This window comes from Thermobia domestica, chromosome 10 (genome assembly GCF_964235325.1).
Source record: "Thermobia domestica chromosome 10, izTheDome1.hap1.1, whole genome shotgun sequence".
Lineage (NCBI taxonomy): Eukaryota > Metazoa > Arthropoda > Insecta > Zygentoma > Lepismatidae > Thermobia > Thermobia domestica.
Window position 1 is genome coordinate 155,584,904 of NC_137463.1, and position 18,185 is coordinate 155,603,088.

General features: G+C 33.4%; 1 protein-coding gene across 5 annotated transcripts in view; it reads right to left on the bottom strand.

Moving 5' to 3' along the window:
- LOC145662786 (Ig-like and fibronectin type-III domain-containing protein 2) overlaps positions 1-18,185 on the bottom strand; it is a 1,216,055-nt gene that overhangs the window by 334,515 nt on the left and 863,355 nt on the right. For all 5 annotated transcript variants that reach the window (XM_081728668.1, XM_081728663.1, XM_081728665.1 and 2 more), the window contains one exon: positions 2,967-3,173. In XM_081728668.1, coding sequence (XP_081584794.1) covers positions 2,967-3,173 — 207 coding nt within the window. The remainder of the gene's footprint in view (positions 1-2,966; positions 3,174-18,185) is intronic.

The following is an 18,185-nucleotide window of genomic DNA, read 5'->3' on the forward strand; positions in this document are numbered from 1 at the left end:
TTTTAAAAATCACTCATCTATTTGTAATTTTGTATGTGATATATTTTCAGTAACGAGATTTTAAGGAGCAAGGAGTGTAGCCACCTGGCAATGTTGTTTAGAAAACTGAAATCGATATTATCAATAAAGTAAATTATTAAATTAAAAATAAGAACCGTAAGCTGCATAAAAATATAAAAAAATGCATTAATATTACAAAATAGTCAGACTAATAACTCCAAAATTGCAAAGATAAGGTTTGCTTTGCTATCACTAAAATAAATGTATAAAAATTTCCTCAGTGTTGTCAATTATCTGATATAGTATTTTGCCTAGGAAAATCTTCCTAACTTAACCAAAAGTTATTATTACTTACAAAATATATCATGACTATGGAATGGAGTACTTTTGAGCACATATATTTCCAAGACAATCTAATAGATCTTTCTTATGTATACCCTTGACTAGAAAGTAATATTAAAAGATTAGCTGAAATACTTGTTCTTTATAAGAGAAGAATATTTTATGCAGAATATTTGAAAAGTATGATTAAACTTTTATTTATCTTCCTTAAGATGGGTATTTTAACTCAAATGAAATTACAAAATCTCAGCTCAGCGAGAGTACTAACCATTTTTTACAACATTTTTGAAATAGTTCAAACGCTTTTCCATCACAATGACGGAGATCAATTTTATATATACAGTAGAACGTCGATAATCCGTACATCAAATATCCGAATGCAGTCCCTAAAAGCTTTTTTTTTTTTGTCTTAGCGCTAACGATAAACAAACAATATGGTTGTCCGTCGGCGTTGTGTGAAGTCAGTGTTTTTACAGAAGGTGGGTCTACAGGGAGATGGAGGAGGCAAGTGGTATACAGGTGATATCTTTCAATGAGGTACCTGTTAAATCTTCAGATGCAAGTCCTATGGACTATTGTGGTTTTGGATTGCTGAAGCGGGCTTTGAAAAAACGGTGTGTGGCAACTTTGGAAAGCTGTGCAAAGGGAATAGGGCAAGATTCCCCTCCCAGTTCTTCAGAGAAGCCTATTACAGTGGAAATTACGTTGTCGGGCTATTGTTAGGAACCAAGGGAAACACATCGAGTACTTACGGACCTGGCGCTATGGATTCTTCTAAATTTTTGGGTAAGTCGAAATTGGCCAAATGTAGACTGAACAACTTCTGTATGAGCTGAAATTTCGACAAAATATTTCTGTTGTTCAAAATCAAAAAATCTCATAATAAAGGTTTTGTTGAAAGATATACCCTGAGGAAGCTACAGGGCAGAAGTAAATTTTCTCCGAAAAATTGAATATCCTGAGAATCCTTTCACTGAAAACAAGGAAATAATTTATTTTTATTATTTTCCAAAATCCGCTCCTAAGGAGGAAAGGAAAATTGTTTCTATATCATTCAAACTTCTCTTACTTTATTCAGAAAATAAAATGTGGCATGTCAGTTTTGACTTTTATCTTCTTTTTTGTCACATTTTATGATTTTCTTCTACATGTCACTTGTATATCTACTTGGAAGTGATGTCCAAAAGTTTTAATTCTATTGTTGCATGTTGGTCTTAACAAAATAGGGGAAAAATAGATTTTCCTTATAAACAGACCAGAGGGACGTAAGACTGTAGCTTCAAGTTTTTCCACTTAAAATCTGGAAGGCAATCTAGGTTTTTATGACCAGAAGTGTACAAAATCTTAAGTTCTCAGGAAGTAGTTTCGGGAATTCGATGATGTGTTAGTGTATGAATTTACTCTTTTAAACACACACACAAAATCTATCTAAATCTACACTGATTTCAATCAATGTAATAGCAGGAATTCCCATTTCTCTACGAAATTCAAATGTATTCCATGAGAATTAATTTTATCTTAAATTTACTAAGTAGCATTTTCTTGGAGTTCGGATGAATTGTCTCCGTTGCCACTGATTAATCAATCTCATGTAAAAGGGAGGAATAATTTTTAAAGCTACGAATTATTATAAAAATTCTTTCACGGACATTCTTTTAAAAAGAATAATGAATATAAAATCATCGATTTCGGTCCAAAACAATACTTAGGAAGTCTAATAGGATAAATTGATGGAGTTCAATCTAAAACTGATAAAATGTAAAGAAATATTTGAAAGAGACAAATCAATATCGTGCCGATTGAGAGAAAATTGGTTTGTGCTCGCTTCAATACTACACAGTTATACATTTAAAATACTGGCATTTAATTGAATCTTGAATCATGGTACATTGTCGAGCTACCAATAAAATAATTTGACGAAATATGAAGATTAATTGACTTAATACTTGACACATGGTAATACTTTTTTCAGTTCATTTACTGCTACTGCTTTTGTTGTTTGTAGAGCAGATAATTCCCCCCCCAAAAAAAATTGTTTCTAAAATTATGTTATTGCATTTTATTGTAGTTTTGAGCTTTCTAGGCTAAAAGAGAGAAGAAATATTAATGTTAATAAGAAAATAAATGACGGAAAAGCTCTATAACCATTCCCTGCGCTGGGTTTGAACGCGTAATAAATTAGTTTTGCTATCTCCAGTATATCATCTTAGAAATCTTCCTCTAGCAGAAAACAAGATACTGCATGTCATTGTTCGTGCACCTCTTCTCACCAGACGTCGTTCTATTCGACAGTAACAGAGATCATTTAATCACCAGATTATCAGAAAATATAAACGATTTTAAAAGGTTTGAGTATGTATTAAGACAATTGTCCTCATTATTAAACAATTATTGTATAGCTAGCTAAGGAATAAGCAGTTTGCTTCCACTGGAGAAGAAGCAAGATCACACATCTGAATTCAACTTATTGTTCCCAAGAACAATTTCAACTTATTACTTCCAACTTCATTAACTAAAAGTGAAAAGAACTTAATATTGTTAGCAGTTTGTTGTAGACAACGATCGTTTTTATTTGACATATTTTCTAAAGAAAATTAAAAACACGGGATATAATATATACATACCTTTGTCATGGAGTACATGAAAACGTTTGTCCGCTGTGACCCTCATTTCTCCAGCTGTAAGCACACGGCGACTATGTCTCTCTTTATCTTCCTTTTTCCACATTACAGTATTGTCTCCCACATTTCGCACTACGCATGTAATAAGAGCGTCATCTCCTTCATATACATGCACTGGATGCGTCAAGCTATCTCGTATGCTTGGTAAACCTGTAAATAATAAAATACAATAATATTGTATGTTGTACGTAGTTAACACTACACAATATTATATTTTTAAAAAACTCGACACACTCTTGATATGAACTGTAATAGAAAGTATTTGAATTGTATTTTATACTATATATACAAGGTTTCCGGCTAAACGTCCAATAAGAAAATACAACTTTCGATCTAATATATGTATTTCTACAAAGTTCTACAAGTAGAGAAACTCAAAATGTTTTTTTTTATATATACACGTATTTTATATACTGTACCATTGGCATCTAAGCTGTATTCTGCCCCCCGTGACGTGTTGTCCAGCATTTCCAGTGTAACCTTGTTGATAACAACATGAATATCAATGCATAGTTCACATACATCAAACGGACCTGAGTTTGATAAATATCATTTCTTACAAATCTCCAAACGGAAAAATCAAATGGAGTAAGATCCAGGCTTCTAGTAAACCATGAAATTGGATTGCTACCTCTACCAATCCTCCGCTCTGGGAACTATTTGTCGAAAAACTCGTCTACAAGTTCTTCATGGCGCTTTATCTATAAATTTGTTTCAAGGTAGTTTTGGCAGTGTGAAAAGCTTGCGTGTATAGGCAAGTCTCTCCATTTGTGGTACTTTCCATGAAGAAATATGGTCCTATAACTCTGTTCTTCATCAATGGACGCCAAACTTTCACTTTTGCAGAATTTACGTTCGTGCTCCCTCAGAGTATGGGGTGGATTTGTTTCCCAACTCTGACAATTACAACTTCCCGGAAGTATGGAACGTGCAATACTAGAAAAACACAAAACATCCAGAAATAACTCGCTTGCATCGAGTTTAGCAACTATTGCTTCCGCAAATGCTTTCCTTAGTGACTTGTCCTGGAGTTTCAGATTAAGACACACCTGAGATGTGTAAGCCTGTATAGAAGCAAACTTTTGTGGATATCATGCCTACCTGCAATTCCCTACTGGCGCGTCAGATGAACTTCATGAAGCTTGGCTGGAAGAAAATACGAATTGTTTCAACACCGGTCTCTGGTACAGCATGTTTTGTGCGGTGGTCTAGCAGTAAAACTTACGGTTTCACTAAGACGTTTGTTCCATTTCTTGATGGAACTGAACGTTGGTACACTGTCTGTAGGCCATAGTCAATACTCAAGACGAAAATGACGTTGCACAATTGTTAGAGGTTTCAGCTCGGCGAAAGTTACACTTTTTCCTCATCGCTTCTGATGGCTTCGTGGAGCATGCACTTCGTACGGAATGCAAAATTGCGCATGGAAGGTAATCCCTTAGAAAAATCAAAAATCACTTTGAATTCCTCCTCTTGTAGAACTAAACTGTGTATCAGTATAATAATTAAATCAGAATTTATGATTTATTTCATTGGACGTTTAAGCCGGATACCCTGTATATTTACGTTAACCTGAACTTAGTATCTGAAGTACGCGGATAATATTCTCTTCTCCTCAAATCTCTCCTCTTTGCAAATCTCTTCTCCTTAGGTTTTATATCAGCAATTATTAAACTCGGAAGCTATATAGTAATTATATACGTTAGTTGAATTATGAGTATTTACGTTTATTTAGAAATTCTATCAATGATTCTATCATCACATTGACTGTATTTCCCAAAACACTTAACAAAATACATAAAGGTATTTTGTCACTTCTTGAAATCCTAACTTCTCAAAGCAGTTTTCAGAAACAAACAACAAATTGCATTCTTATAATTTTAAATAGAAATCGATATACTTTAAGACACGTGAGAATGATAGCTTTTCATTTCAAGTTATAACTATACAAAAACTTATCTAATGTTTTGATTGGATTCAGAATCTATAGCCTTAAAATGATACATAATATCATCTTAGGAATTTCCAAGGTTTACATTCCACATTCTCCTTATGAAAATGCTATCTTTGAGACTTAAAATTTGTCTAATATGTACACTCTGATAAAAGATGTAAAAAAAATCTAATTAAATAGAAAACAAAGAAAGAACAACTAATTATACAGCGTTTTTCTATGAATTTATTCTGTTTTTCAGTAGTAAATCATATATTGACAAAAATAATAGAGTTATGTTCCCTATACACATTGTGTTACATTCCATCTGAAGAAATTAACTTTGTGAACCAATTTAAGTCTTACTATAAGTTTACTGATTCTTTGTTTTATGTTTTCGTTTACACAACGGTGCATTCCAAATGACTGTTTTTCTTGCAACGAAAATTACTGTTCATTTTGCATTAGTTTACAGTGCTTTCTTCTCGTGTTTCCAGCATTCGGATTCAGAGAATACTGTCAAGTAACACCTGTCTGGTTCATTAAAGTTTTTACGTTCATCATTAAGACGCAGAACATAGTGGAAACTGAAGCCTCAAAATAATCAATATATTAATTAATGATTAATATAATTTGTGACAATACTATACATTGTAGAAGAGAAGGGGAAAGCTTTTCAAATTGTAGGTATTCATTATTTTATCCCTTTCACTATGTTGTTTTCTTTTTTTTTTTAATTGATAGTCTTTAGAAATTTTCGGCGAAGAAGTGTTTTAACTCAAATAGTCAGGTTATTTATTCCGTCAATATTGACTGGTTTTATTCCCAAGCAGTCGGGATTATAGTCGGTAAGAGAATAATACTTTATGGTAAATTCTTCCAATGACAAAACACGTTCCACGATTATTTTAGTGAAAAAGAAGTATTTGATTTTGAAGACAAATTTCCTTTGAGGCATTATGCTATGCCGTGTCAAAGAGTTAACAACATGCAATGTGTGATTGGGAACCACAAAAGAAAATATGCGGCACTTTGTATCAAAATTGGATCACTTTGACAAAAATTGACAAATATTTTTTATTATATTATTTAAATAACGAAATTTAGAAATTTTTAAGAATAAACAACCTTCTATCTACTAATTCTTAAAGAAATCCAACCGCAACTAATGGAGGTAGTCAATGTATCCTAAAAAAGGTATATACTTGTTTCATCAAAATCGAATGATTTTTACGAAGTTTATACCGGAAAAAGGTTTTGTATATACATATACAAAACTGCAACATAGGATTGATCTCACCGCGCAGCCCCAAACAATAGTGTTACTTGAATGAGACGGTTCATGAGACGAGACGAATCGCAAGGTTTCGATAACTTCTCGTTTCATTTTGCAAATATATACACTTGATTTTCGATCGTAATCTTGATAGAATCTAATACTTAGAAAATTCAAATGCTACAAACGAATAAAGGTAAAAAATTTAACAATAGTAAGAAAGAGATATACATCACTCAGGTATCTTAATCAATAATTACCTTCATGAACATAAAAAGATATTCAGAAAAAACTGAATACCACCTAAAATAAATTTTTAAATTTTTCTAGTACGTACAACGTCACACTGTTGAAAATGGGAAAATTCGAATTAAGTAGAAGGAAGAAAAAGAAAAGTAACTATGCAGTATTTTTCTAGGAATTTATTATGTTTTTCAACAGTGCATATATTCATACAAATCCACAGTAGCACTATATTGCAGATTTAGATTATACATACACTTAGTAGGCCATCGGAATACAGTTTCCATTTATTTAAAATACTACGTGATCGTCTACTATCTTGCCTTTATATTTTGTTTATCATTGTATTTAGGAAAATAAATCTTTCTGAATAGACTTAAGCCTTTGTGCAGATTGATTATGTTCTTCATTTTCCTGTTTCCATTTACTCAATTGTATATTTCACATAATGAATATAATAAATTTATGAGGAAAACTTTTCTTTCCTCATAAAGCCTTTCTAACTTACGAACAATATTAATATAAGAAATTATATAAAGATTTTGTGGTGTCTTTCAATTGTATAAAAGAAATCAAATTTGATTTCAATCCGTGAAATTAAATTGTAACGAATTGAAATAGTTGTAAAATTTAAAATACAATGTAAATCGATATTTATGCAAATATAAAAATTAAAGATAATTGAAACAGACAGGTAAGAAAACTAATATTAACCTCAGATTTTTCTTCATTCAGAAAACGATATTTAGTTGCAATAAAATGTTCAATCTAAAAGAACAATGAGTCAAAATCATGCAGTGTTGCCAATTAAGGTTATTACGGTATACGTTAACCTATTGGTTTCACAATAATCAAACTAGCATTTCATTTCATAACAATAAATGGTATATAGAGACAGACAAAGTCTGCTTTTATATCGCCCCGTCTTATTTATGCGTTCACGAAACAACTAAGGGTTCGGCCGTACCATCGCAATCCTACTGGAGCCGCCAGTTGTAACAAAGAAATGTCTCTCGGAATTGCTTTGTCTCCAATTCGAAGACTTTAAGACATTCAACTAATGTTCTTTTAAGAAGAAATGGTTATTGGTACTTAATCACGTCCAAAAAAGAACGAATACAATAAAGTACATTGATTCAAGACAAAATGAAGATCATTATACAAGAAAAAACAGATTCTGAATGATTTCCATGATTTTCTAAGGAACTTTGTCAAAAGAGAATTGAGCAACGTATGACTGTGTTTAAGCTCATCTTCAATAACCGTTATCATTCCATCACGAAATTACAATTCTGGCTGTACTGGTTTTGTTATACCGTCCTGTAATATATCAGAAACTGACTGTTTACAAAAATGTGGTCATGTTTAAAGATATCCCCGAACTTCGTGCTTTGTTAGCTTAGGAAATAGTACTATAAATGCTTTCCCTATATCTCATCTACATAGAATCGATTAGCATCGAATAATTTTCTACTTATTATGCAGACGCTCTTCAGGGAAAAGTAGTTCTTCATACAACTACTTGGAAATCAATATTATACATCACAAATTTTGATTTCGTTGCCTAATCATTTCCAGAATTTTTCTGTGTTTTCTCCATTTCCTTGTCATTAAGCTAACAAACTGAGCTCGTTATGAGAATACTGTCATGGACATGTATCATGAAAATGCAGTCAATGTCAGCCGAATTAATTTCCTCTCTATACATTTCCTAGTTATATAGCAACATTACTTTTAGTCGCAACGGTTTATTCTGCTCGAACTTCCACAAGAGGGGTAGACGGTTTATTCTGGTCGAACTTCCACAAGAGGGGTAGAAGGAGAAGTCATTCCACAAGATAATTTCTCTTTTCTCTGCGCCTACATATAGATGTCGATTAATGAAAGTTTACACCGAGAGTGGTGAATTGCCGGGTCAGTCGGTTAGTGTGTTCTCACACTGCACTCGAAGTGGTGACTGCGAAAAGTGTTAAGTCTTTTCATAGTTAGGAATAGACTTTTATTTTAAAGTAATTTAGATTTAGATGTTTGAATTTGATTCTCACTCTACTCCTCCGTTGAGAATAGCGGACGATACGTATTTTTTCTGTTCAGAGAATTTCTGGTCTTTAATGATTATGTTAGGATTATTGAGAATATCCCCCCCTGACTATTGGCTAGTTAAAGCCTCTCCAATATTATTTTGTGTGGTCTACTTCTCTGAAGGGAAAGCAAAGACCATTATTGAATTTTAACCTTTCAACCCGATCTTAAGTGAAGAAAGTAAGCCTTATATTGAGGGTTTACTCTTGCACTTTGTGAACCTGAATCCTTATAAATTCACGTGTTAGCTAGAAATCCTTTTTCGTGTATATGTTCTTTCTAAGGACTGTACACAAGTAGAAACTATAAGCTAGCTACCTGATGAATGTGGAGGAACCTTTAGATAATTAAGGAAATGAGAAAATGCTAATAAATAAACTACTCTTTCCTGGTCCGTAGCTTCCCAAACAATTAAGGTTTGTTACTCTTTTAGAGAAATCTATCACGTTAGTGATAAGTAGGGCGAGCAATTTCGTTACGAAATTGTAGTTAGAGATTATTCGAGAACGGAATTCCGACCTCCATGTTGGCTAAAACAAGTAAGGATAAGAGTTTCAGTTCTTCAACTTTTTGGCAAACACCAAGAAAAGAATGTAAAGAGAAATTATAGATGTAGAGAGAAATTATAAATGTAAAGATAACTTTTGGTTTACCACAACAGAAATGAACCTATTGTATTATTAATTATAGTTATTCCTAGACAAACGTGCTTTCTCAATAAGTATTCCCTCTCCATAATGGCAATAGTCTATGAGTTAAAGGAGGCAAACTAGTTTAGAATCTTACGATTATTTTAACTTTTATTAATTGGTATACTTTTATTTTAGCGGTTTAATATTTTTCATATGTGCAGTTAAGAAGAACAGGAGAGAAAGGGTTATGCGTTGCGTATGCATGTACACTTAAAGAGCAATCTCAATAAGAAATGTACGGGATCTCATATATACCAAATGATTTTTTTAAAAATAGAGAATAGCACTAGTTAAAGAAATTATAATTTTAAACTAAATTTAAATATTAACACAAGTTTTTTAGGATCTAGCATTGGACTGAAATTTGCAGAATCCTGAAGTCAAAACGGAACTGACGATATGATGTATACCGGAAAGCAGATATTTCTGACCCTCTGTGATTATAGAGGTACATTGAAGGCAAGATTTTACTTATGCACGTATGATACATAGGCAACCAACCTCACGCGAACGAAGTACAAGACAGAGTGGACAAATTGGGAAGCATACAGATATTTCTCATCACCTTCTCCAAAGTAAAAGGAAAAAAGAAAGACACTAGGACAATTTTTTACGTCTCTCGTGTTCCGTATCACCTAGGCATTAGCATAATGGAGAATCACAATAATCACACTGAAATAAAAATGAGAGATACTTCTCATCGTATCGAAATGAAACAAACGCTGGTCAACCCAGCTTGATTTTTTGCAACATGTCATGAAACCAATTTGATTGCTTCTTTAAAAATATCTTCATACCAAGCACTGATGTCATTTGAATTTAAAAAAAGACGTTGTTTGATACACACAAAAGTAATTTCTAGAACGCTAAACTCATGCAGGGAATATATTTATATTTTTTCGGATTGAAATGTAAAGTATTTTTTTTACAATAATTAGCTTTTAATGAATAATATCCAAATATGAGATAGTACCAATCGATAAAACTTACAGTGATGAACAAAATGATATTCTTGAGTGTAAAAACTCATGCGTAGTTATGGAAAAACATGAAGGAAAACATGTTCGCTTGTAAATCAAAAAATCATGTTATACGACAAGCATGCAAGTTACTTAGATCAAACACATTGAAATATACTTTCATTAAGATTTTTTTATCATGACACTATCTCAATGACAATACGTAGTATGATTAATGAGATATAGCCTAAAAATATAATTAACATTTAAACTTTTATTTTTGTTAAAGTAAAATATTGTACTACGATGAGACATATGCAAGTGATAGAGTAGTGATATAGAAGTGAACAAAATAATACTTTTGTGGTAATCTTTCATGCGTATATATAAACGAACTTTTATGGCAATCAAAGATATGTCATTCGTTGCGAATAATAACTAACAGTTTATAATTTGATGGTATCAATTATATAATAAATTGTTATATTTTAAGTATCGTATATGGCAAAATACACTGTTAGCTAGAATTATTTTATTTAACCTCCGCTAAACTAGTGGAGAACCATGGAAGATGAAACAGGTAAAAGAGAAAACTGTTCAATGAACGTCCACCCTCACAACCAGGATAGACAGACTTTGCCGTTCAATAGTTGTAAGCGCCCACCAAATATAGCTCGATTTCTCCAGGCGCTGTTCTTGAAGTTTCTCGGAAATTTCAGAGTTTCACAGCCAAATCATAACAGCAATTAGTCCTTTCACAAACCACACATTAATTTCCACCCTTCACTGCCCTCGTCGTGTAGATTGGTAACTCCTTTTTAAAACTCTCTTTAGGAGTTTTGCTTACAATCATCTCTTAGCAAGTTCGTACCGTAATCCTTACTCATTTGACCATGAATTACGGGTGGTTTATGTCCTTACATCTGGGGCAATCGAATTCTATCATGTAGTGGTTCACTCTTAGCGGGCACTTAGACTGCACTCGACATGTTTTATGGCTCGATACTCCACAATGATTGAACGAAAGAGCTTGTCTATAGGATAGGGGGAAGCGTCCAATAAACAACTTTTTCTTTCCCCATTTTACTATCTCACGTGGTTCTCTGGTGGCTTAACAAAGGTTAAAAATGGACATTGTAACGTATTGTATTTATCGTTGTTTGTCTTTTCCAAACAGTCATATAGTCATACATCACTTGTGTAACAAAGCATTTGATTTACCACTGGGATAACACACGGAATAGAATTCTCCATCTTTCTGAAATATTCATCAATTTCACCAGCCGGATGGAGGAGTAGTATCTTTGATACTGTTGTATCTCCCAGTTTTCTCATTTTATTCAGGAAAAGAAAAGCATCTTTGTCGAAGTTTTCACTAAGAAACATTATATTGTATCTCAGGTTTATAATATAGTAAATAACAATACACTATGGTCCTTGCCAAATTGGTTCAGTTTCTAGCGTCCCAAACCTTGACTCCGCGATATGGTTGAATGCGATTCGAGGTCTGCGATCATACTTTTAAATATTTCTTCAGTTTCATGAGCCGAATGACAGGATGGGTACGTCCCCAAAATCTATAGTCATTTACATATATTCTATCTGCCAAGCCGCGAGGGGGGCAAACGGGGCGACTGCCACGGGTGCACAAGTAAGGGCGCAAAATTCGAGAGGAAAAGTAAAAGAAGGAAAGATAAAAGAGAGAGGAAAAATTTTACTTGGAATGTTTTAGATCAACAGCAGCATTTTTCAATCTAATGTTTAATTTGTATTGCATATATAAATTGCAATACATACATAAAGTGGAAGGAGAAAAGTAATAAAAACTTATCAAAAATGATCAAGATCAAAGAAAAGCAGGGTTTATTTTTGAAAATTTTCTTGCGCTTCGCGCCAAATATGGTGGCGCTTTGCAGCTGGCCTGTCGACCTCACTCATATGTCTTGGGGAGCGTCGGATACTCTCGTTCCGGGCGCTGATTTTCCACGGTACGGGGACTGTATTCTATAACAATCAACGTTGAAAACAAAAATTGTGGGTTCCTGCCACTTACGGTTCAATTGAGAGAGAGAAAGTGGACATAATATATATTCTTCTAACGCTATATTCATTTCAAAATTCGTTTCTTGTTATTTCTTACTGTTTTTGATTTACAAAGAACAGTATTGAAATTCCAAACGGGAGTGGGTTGCTACCAATCCCTGCTTTCGTAGGAATATGGGAATGTAACTAAGTCCTATACTTGAAACTCTGAGTTCATTGCAAAAATCTCGCTATTACAGTTTTTGTTCTCAACGGTGAAAACAGTAATGGTTGGTTTCTACCATGTTCGTTTTCAGTAGGAGGTCAAGAAATGAGATCTTGGGAAGCGAAATCAACATATATTTAAAAAATCTTGAACTACATTACCGTTTCTGACCTGATACCTGTCAACAGATACACAGATATACCCGTTCTAGAACTTTTATATTTTTATATAGCATAGTTCGAAAGTCTTGAAATAAAACGTTCTGGACCTGATAATTTAGTTGATGTTGTGAATTAATTTTTTAAATGGTTTTATTTCTGGCCACAGGTGTGATAAGAAAGCTGCGAATACAGGACGGACTCCTGGGGAGCAGTTGAGAACAGTGAAGTTTTCTGTTTTCACTGTCACCGGGATTTCGAAGTGCTTGTGTCAGTGCCGTTGAAAGAGGTCGAACGACTCTTAGGGTGGCGAGCATCAAACTAGTATAAATAACTCTTGTAGTATAAATTACTTCTTACTTCATTAATATGGACTACGTTAGTAAGTTACTTCCGTAGTAATATATTCCTTTAGTAACTGTTGGAGAGCTCAATTTTTATTTACTTCTTGAGTTGTAACTAAAGTAGTAACGCCATTTTACTAAAGAAGTACGCCATTTCTTTACTACGCCAGAAGCACTACACACTGCTGGTACGTGTATTTCGTTTGCTATCGGGAGCTGGATTTTATCAGGAGATGCGTCCATGAAAAATGGCAGAGAACATGCAGTTGTAGTGAAAAACAGGAAGGTGTTGGAAAAAGCAGACAAGCTTCCTTCGTTAAAAATGCGTTGAATACAAGGGGAAGTGTTCTTAATTGAAAGACAAAGAGAAATAATGGAAGAAGAGCACAACCCACGGTCATTTCACAACCCAACGGTATACTGTAGCTATTCTTCAAGAGTCAAGGCTGCATGTCAATTCATTTTCGACAAATGGGTGACTTACGACGTTTCTCAAATAAGCGATTCAACTATTCTCAGGAAGATTGCAGATTAAAATTACAGAGCGAGTCTCGTTAATTTCTATATTTTTCCTATCAAGCTGTTTCGATCTGGTCGTCTACACCAATTATATGTATATTTTTTCAGCTTTTGTGTTTCGTCCTTGTGCAGCACCGAGGTACGAAGGACAGGAAGTATTATTAACGTGGGTTCGTAACAACCACCTATTATTGCATCAGGTGCAGTTGGTGAGTGTTTATCAGTCAACATTTGAAGGTGAAGAAAAAACTATAAAAGGTAAAATAAATCATTATAGAATGAACATTTGTAATACTAAATCGTATCTCGCATATTAAGAGGTTTAAAAGGAAAAAAAGAAAAGAATTGTTAAACGAGTCCTTTTATCGTCGTTTCAGATAATGTTTTATTTAACGTGTCTATATTTCACCTATTTGGTGTTCATGGACGTAGTCCTCTTTATTTTAGTATACACATATCGTAATGCTTATTTATTCTTAAATAACACATATTTAGTCTATATATATTTAGCCATATATCATTCCATAAAACCAGAAGAAAACACTTAAATTTCTATAATCCAATTTTTACTCGACTGAAACATTAGTCTGATTATTAAGTTGGTTGTTCTGTCAAAATCGATGTAACTTGAGTTCTACATTGAAGTCATATTTATACAATTCCGAAAAGAAGAAAATTTAACGAATTCATACGGTATTTATTATGGTAGTTGCAGGATACTTGGTATTGTATTATAGACATTACTGATCACTTTGAAATAAAATCACGATCACCAAGATGGAGAGACTATTCGGTTTCTGGAGATTCACACATAACAAGGAAATAGAGATACGATTGCATAGTAGGCTTCCAGGTTCACAAGATTAAGGATATACTTCATATTAATCACACGTTACGATAACCTGCATCCTTTTACATGCAGCACGCAATTAATAAGATAATACTGAGATGTTAAGTACACATATAAGTTAAATCACATTACAAAGACAAGAATGATGTTTAAATGTAAGGGGGCAAGTAGTGAAAAAATGATCGATCTGGCTCAGCGTTTACCAACTCACAAGCCCCTGGGAAAATGACCACCGTGCACCGTGAGCCCACGGGAAAATGACCACCGTGCACCGTGAGCCCACGGCCTTTTACGACCTCAAATTTAGGGGTGAATTCGTTCTCTTTTAGGGGTGAACTCGTTCTCTTTTACGACCTCCATTTTAAGGGGGTGTACTCGTTCCCTACGTAACACACAGCAGAACAGATAACACATAAGAGTACGTAACATAACAAGGGTGTATTTATTCTCTTTTATGAACATATTTTTCAACCCCTACGAACACATAACACTACGTAACACACAGCACAACAGATAACACATAAGAGTATGTAACATAACAAGGGTGTACTCGTTCTCTTTTATGAGCATATTTTCCAACCCCTATTTTAACATAAGATTACGAACACATAGAAGAGAAGATAACACATAACACTACGTAACACACAGCAGAACAGATAACACAGAGTACGTAACATAACAAGGGTGTATTCATTCTCTTTTATGAACCCCTACGAACACAGAAGATAACACATAACACTACGTAACACACAGCACAACAGATAATACATGGCGTATTTTCCAACCCCTACGAACACATAGAAGAGCAGATAGCAAGGGTGTATTCGTTTCCCAACCCCTATTTTAACATATCAGATAACACATAACATAGCAGGGGTGAACTCGTTCCCTTTTCCAACCCCTATTTTAACATAGCAGAAATGACATAAGCATGTCCTCAAACTACTGACAATTGTGAACAAAGGTCAAACTAAAAAACGAAACAACATATCGAGGTGCTGTTTCCACATTTAGCAATTGGTCATCAAGGTCGAAAACAGAGCCACATTTAGCAATAGGTCATCAGGTACTACATGTCCCAAGATTAGTGGTCATCGAGGTCAAAGACCAAAATACTTAAAACCAAATAACTCTTAAATGGATCCACATATTGAGGTGCTGTTTCCAAATCTAGTAACTGGTCATCAACTACTACAAGTTCCAAAATAGTGGCCATCGAGAGCAAAGGTCACAGTACTTAAAACCTAATTACTCGAAAATGGATCCACGTATTGAGGTGGTGTTTCCAAATCTAGTAACTGGTCATCAACTACTACAAGTTCCAAAATAATGACCATCGAGGTCAAAGGTCAAAATACTTAAAACCTAATAACACGAAAACTGAGCCACATATTGAGGTGCTGTTTCCACATTTAGTAATCGGTCACCAACTACTACATGTTAAAAAAGTACTGATCATCGAGGTCAAAGGTCAACATACTTAAAACCCAATAACTCGAAAACGAAACCACATAGTGAGATGTTGTTTCCAAATCTAGTAACTGGTCATCAACTACTACAAGTTCCAAAATACTAATCATCGAGGTCAAAGCTCAAAGTACTTAAAACCTAATAACACGAAAACTGAGCCACATATTGAGGTGCTGTTTCCACATTGAGTAATAGGTCATCAACTACTACAAGTTCCAAAATAATGACCATCGAGTTCAAAGGTCAAAGTACTTAAAACCTAATAACACGAAAACTGAGCCACATATTGAGGTGCTGTTTCCACATTTAGTAATAATATTGCTGAGATTCGGATATTATATTAAATCGCTCCATTTTTTTTTGCTGTTTATCTAACTTTTAGAATATTGTAAAATCGTTAATGAGTGCTGTTTTATCTTAATTGCTGTCTTCCAACTATAGAACACCAATTAGTGTTTTTTCTAATAACCTATTATTCTTAACGTTCAACAATTATTCACTGTAAAGCAATGCTCATAGAATTCTTTTCTCGGAAAAAGCAGCTGTTTGCATGAAAAAGTAATTGGGACTGTTCCAACTATAGAACACCAATTAGTGTTTTTTCTAATAACCTATTATTCTTAACGATCAACAATTATTCACTGTAACGCTATATTGCAAAATTCTTCTCGGAAAAAATCAGGTGTTTGCATGAAAAAGTAATTAGGACTGTTCCAACTATAGAACACCAATTAGTGTTTTTTCTAATAACCTATTATTCTTAACGATCAACAATTATTCACTGTAACGCTATATTGAAAGCAAAATTCTTCTCGGAAAAAATCAGGTGTTTGCAAGAAAAAGTAATTGGGACTGTTTCAACTATAGAACACCAATTAGTGTTTTTTCTAATAACCTATTATTCTTAACGATCAACAATTATTCACTGTAACGCTATATTGAAAGCAAAATTCTTCTCGGAAAAAATCAGGTGTTTGCAAGATAACGTAATTGGGGCTGTTCCCACTATAGATCACCAAAAGTGTTTTTCCCACTAACGTATTCTTTCTAAAGCTGTAAATAGAAAAAAAAACAACGGAATTTTACTTTGCAAAATCCGCACCGAAAATTTTGAACCGAAAGATATGCCGTATTAACTAGCTATGTATTATTTAAGCAAAACGAAGGGCTAAATTTGAGAAAGCGAACATGGACCATTTTACTCAAATTTGGATGGAGTATTTATCTTTGTATGAACCAGAAAAAAAATGAAGAAGATCCGTTTTAACTAGTTCCATATTTCTGTACAATTTTGTACTACTCAAATAAACGAAATTTTATTTTTTGTACCAATCACAAGAAAATCAAAGAAGGGTCATTTTATACCTTTTTTGTGCTATTCAAATAATAGAGGGAACAAATTTCAGTGGTCTATTTTATTTTATTTTTTTTGTACCAATCACAAGAAAAGCAAAGATATACCATTTTAACTATTTAAACAAATGAAAAGATAAATTTGAATGACCTATTCAATTTTGTACCAACGAGAATTGCCATTTTGTACTACTTCAATAAACAAAAAAACCGAAGAAGGTGTTTTGTACTACTCCAATAAACGAAGGAATGCCAACCAGAAAAAAAAAGAAGTGAAGATTAGGTGGATTATTTTCTTTTTTAACCAACTGGAAAAGAGAAGAAGAGCTACATTAACTAGCTCATTATGTACTGTTTAAACAAACGAAAATTGACCATTATGTAACTTTTGAAATACTGAAATGTTCTATTTTTGTATCAATCAGAAAAACCCGAAGAAGGATCATTTTAACAACTTCATAATTTCGATGTTCTACTTTTTATACCGACGAGAAAAAATGAACTAGCTGAATATTTAAATATACGAAAGAATAAATTTAAGTGACCTATTCAATTTTGTACCAATGAGAAATGGCTCAGCAAAAGGTGAAGAAGGACTATTTTAAACAATGGAGTATTTAGTTTTGCACCATTTTGGAGTATTCAAATAAACAAAGGACTTATAATTTGTGTCAACTCTAAAATCAAAAAGGATTATTTTAAACTATTTAAATAAACGAAGGCATAAATATGAGTGAGCTATTTAATTTTGTAGCTGAGTATTTTAACGAAAGAACAAAATTGTACTAACTAGAAAAAACCGAAGAAGGCCCATTTTAACTAACTGAGAATTTCTGTACCTTTTTGTACTATTTAAACAAACGATGAAATAAATTTAAGTGACCTATTCAATTTTGTACCAATGAGAAAAGGCATTTAACTGGCTAAGAAGAAGGGCGAAGAAGGACTATTTTATAATTTTACTACTCAAATAAGCAATGGAGTATTTAGTTTTGCACCATTTTGGAGTATTCAAATTAACAAAGGACTTATAAT